The 3,038-nt window shown below is 55.6% G+C and overlaps 1 protein-coding gene across 1 annotated transcript in view; it reads right to left on the reverse strand.

Annotated features, from left to right (window-relative positions):
- The window catches only part of LOC104541152 (BPI fold-containing family B member 4-like), a gene marked incomplete at its 3' end in the record, with an annotated part of 7,641 nt that extends 4,998 nt beyond the window's left edge, over window positions 1-2,643 (reverse strand). Inside the window, exons 1-4 of the mRNA XM_010185135.1 lie at window positions 2,532-2,643; window positions 1,739-1,853; window positions 1,140-1,244; window positions 788-943 (exon numbers count right to left, since the gene is read on the reverse strand). Coding sequence (XP_010183437.1) covers window positions 788-943; window positions 1,140-1,244; window positions 1,739-1,853; window positions 2,532-2,643 — 488 coding nt within the window. The remainder of the gene's footprint in view (window positions 1-787; window positions 944-1,139; window positions 1,245-1,738; window positions 1,854-2,531) is intronic.
- Window positions 2,644-3,038: the final 395 nt, after the last annotated feature.

The raw sequence follows: 3,038 nt of genomic DNA on the forward strand, positions 1-3,038 counted from the left end.
CATAACACAGCCTGTTATTTATGCCCAAATTCTGCTCGCGGACACAGCTGAGGAGCTGCCATGGTGCACATCCACACCCCAGGGAGCTCCCTTCCCGCACACCACCACTTCAGTCCCGCTAAAACCTAAAATACAGCCCCCAGAGCAGGGAAGCTCTGTTCCCTGGCACAGCCTCCATCAAACCAGCTGCTGCTCCGACTGCAACGCAATGCATAATGCAAAAATTAATTAGGAGAAAGGCGATGAACCCGAGAAGTGAGTAATTCAAAGGCAATAAAAGAAAATATTTCCCCTGATCAGTTTACCGTTGCGCTCATCAATATATGAAGTCAGCAAGTTCTTCCTGCCAAGGATTTAATAAGGCTGAGCAAGAGATGGGGGTTTTGCATGGGCTCACCCGTACCCGGGGTGTTGGACCAAAGGTGCCAGCATCGCCTGTGCCAGCAGCCAAAGGCAGAACACGGAGCAGGGCAGGAATGGTGCTGCTTTCCCAAAACACTCCCTGCCCCATCACTGCTACCCTTGGCTAAGCAAAGCGCAGGAGGAGGCACCAAACTGCAGAATCTACCACTTCCACGGGCAAAGAGGGCACATTAACCCTCATCAACAGTCACATTTAGTGCCAGTTCCACTGAAGCATCTGGCTTTGGCAACGGGAAAGAAATTACAGCCCCGAGGCCCAGATCCAGCGCAGCTTCGCACCGGCCACGTCCTGGTGAACCGGCTGCAGCCCCGAGTAGAGAGCAGAGCATTGCCCACCATGGAAAACGAAAACCCAGGCACTTACCCAGAGAGGAGCTTGATCTTTACGGTGCCGAGAAGGCAGAGGCAGTCCTCAATGACCACCTGGACCGTGCCCGACTCAAAATTCGTGCATTTAATGCTCGCGGTGACGTTCACGTCCACAGAGATGCTGATCAGCTCTGAAATGAGGTCAACCAGGCTGGAAAAGAGCAAATGTGAAGAACAGATTTCATGTCTCAACCTGCAACCAGAGACACTCGGCAAAGCAACAACGGCCCCTCCATCTCCTGCCTCTTGGAGCCTCCTCTGCGCTGGGGCTTTATTAGAGGTAAGAAACTTCCAGAAATCACAAAGAGACTGTGGAGAGGGGCTCCCAGCATGGCCCCCGCACTCACCAGGTGCCGCTGAGCTCCAGCCTGGCGGTGATGGAGAGCTGCATCCCGATCCCCGACAGCAGCCCCACCAGCAGCTTGGGGCGCCGCATCTTGGCCAGGTGCAGCCTGCGAGCAACAAGAGATGAGCGGCACCTCCGAGAGCCAAGGGACATCGAGGGACACACAGAGACACACAGGGACACACAGAGACCCACTGTGGCCATGGGTGTTACAACCAGGAGGGCCCAGCGCCCTTATGGGAGACAGCGCCTGCAGCTGACACCCAGGAGAAGGCCACCCTGGATCAGATGGGGTGGAAGGCAACGTCACAGAGCCATTGGCTTTGCCCCTCTGCGGCACCTTCCTCCCTCTCTCAGCTCTCCCAAGTGTCTGAGATACCCATGGCAGCATCAGAGCTGTTGTTCTGCATCTGCACCCACCGCCTGCACCGCTCCAGTCACCTTGCCACCGCATAGAAAACCTCTGCTGGGCCAGAATTTCAGTATCAGAATAAACCGAGGGTGACTTTTTGGGTCGGTCACACCAACTGCAGCTCAGAGTTTGCTTTTCTATTGCCCAAGGAGCGCAGACGGGGAAGCCCTCGCCACCCCCTTGCTTACCCGGTGATGCTGGTGGGGGAGTTCAGCAGACCCCCTTCACCCATGATGTTGGGGAGCACCAGGCCCTGCAGGTGCTGCTGGAGGAGCCCATTTCGGAGGATGGCATCCGCGAGCACTGCAGAACAGCTCTGGGTCAGGACGGGGCCTCTCCTGCTCCGTCAGACCTGTCCTGGCAGTGGCATCACACAGCAAAGTCCCAAAACTCCCCCAAACCCCTCGGCACTCAAATCACACCAGGGGTGATGTTTTACAGCATGCACCAAACCAACCCGGCCCTTCGTGAATGAACAAGGAGGGGGAGCAGTGGGGAGCACCCCAGGCTTAAAACCCACCCAGGATCACCCCATGTTGTCCCCCACCAGCACCCACAGCCTCCCTGCTCAGAGGGAGCTTTGCCCATGATTCATTTCCCATTTGCAAAGGGGTTTGTTTGTTTGCTTGTTTGTTTGAAACAGAAGCGCCTTGAAACAAGCCAATTTCTTTATCTGGAGCATTGCAAATATTAACACGGCTGCTACACTTCACAGAGGTTGTTTGCCAAATATCGGCTGCTCCGCCATGGAAATGAGAAACTGAGACAAAAAGAGGAAATAACGCAGATCTAGCCCCGAAATTCTGTGTATGGCTGCTGGGTGCTGAAGCCTGGAGCAGAGACATTTCCCCAGCACAGGAAACCCCAGCAGGAGCTCTCGTCTGCAGCCCCAAGGAGCCATAAAATAAAGACGAAGACCCTCGGGGGGTCCACATCCCCATCCCACATTGCTCAGAACAAACCCAGCTCCCATGTGCTTACCGTGCTGCATCGCCGTGGGGCTGACGGCGCAGGACAGCCCCGACAGCACCTCCTGAGAGGGCGAGAGGAGGCTGCAGAACAGGACCAGCCCAAAAAGCTTCAGCATCGTCATCTCCAGGAGGGGCCCTGCTGGGGACACAGCAGTGGGAAAAGGGGGGAAAAAGCCTCTGAGAAGGGGTCCCAGTGCTTTTACAAGGAAAGAGACCGAGTGAGAAACCCCTCCTGTGCCCTTCATCGAGACCAAGTAAGATCCTGCAGGATCTCGAGGCATCGGGAACCACACACGTGGGTCCACACACAGACACATTTCCAGCATGGGTCAATAAAAGCCCTTTCCTTCTCCTCTGTGACTTGCCCCAAATACTCCCCATGTTCACACAGAAGCAACCCAGACTGCTGTACCCAAGCTGATTTTCACGCAGTCGCTGTTTCTGTGTCCCTTGGATGAAAAGCTGCAGGCGCTGGGTAAGGTCCTTGCTGAGGAAAGCACTCGAGGGCCATTCTCCT

This window comes from Mesitornis unicolor, unplaced genomic scaffold (genome assembly GCF_000695765.1).
Source record: "Mesitornis unicolor isolate BGI_N332 unplaced genomic scaffold, ASM69576v1 scaffold8420, whole genome shotgun sequence".
Lineage (NCBI taxonomy): Eukaryota > Metazoa > Chordata > Aves > Mesitornithiformes > Mesitornithidae > Mesitornis > Mesitornis unicolor.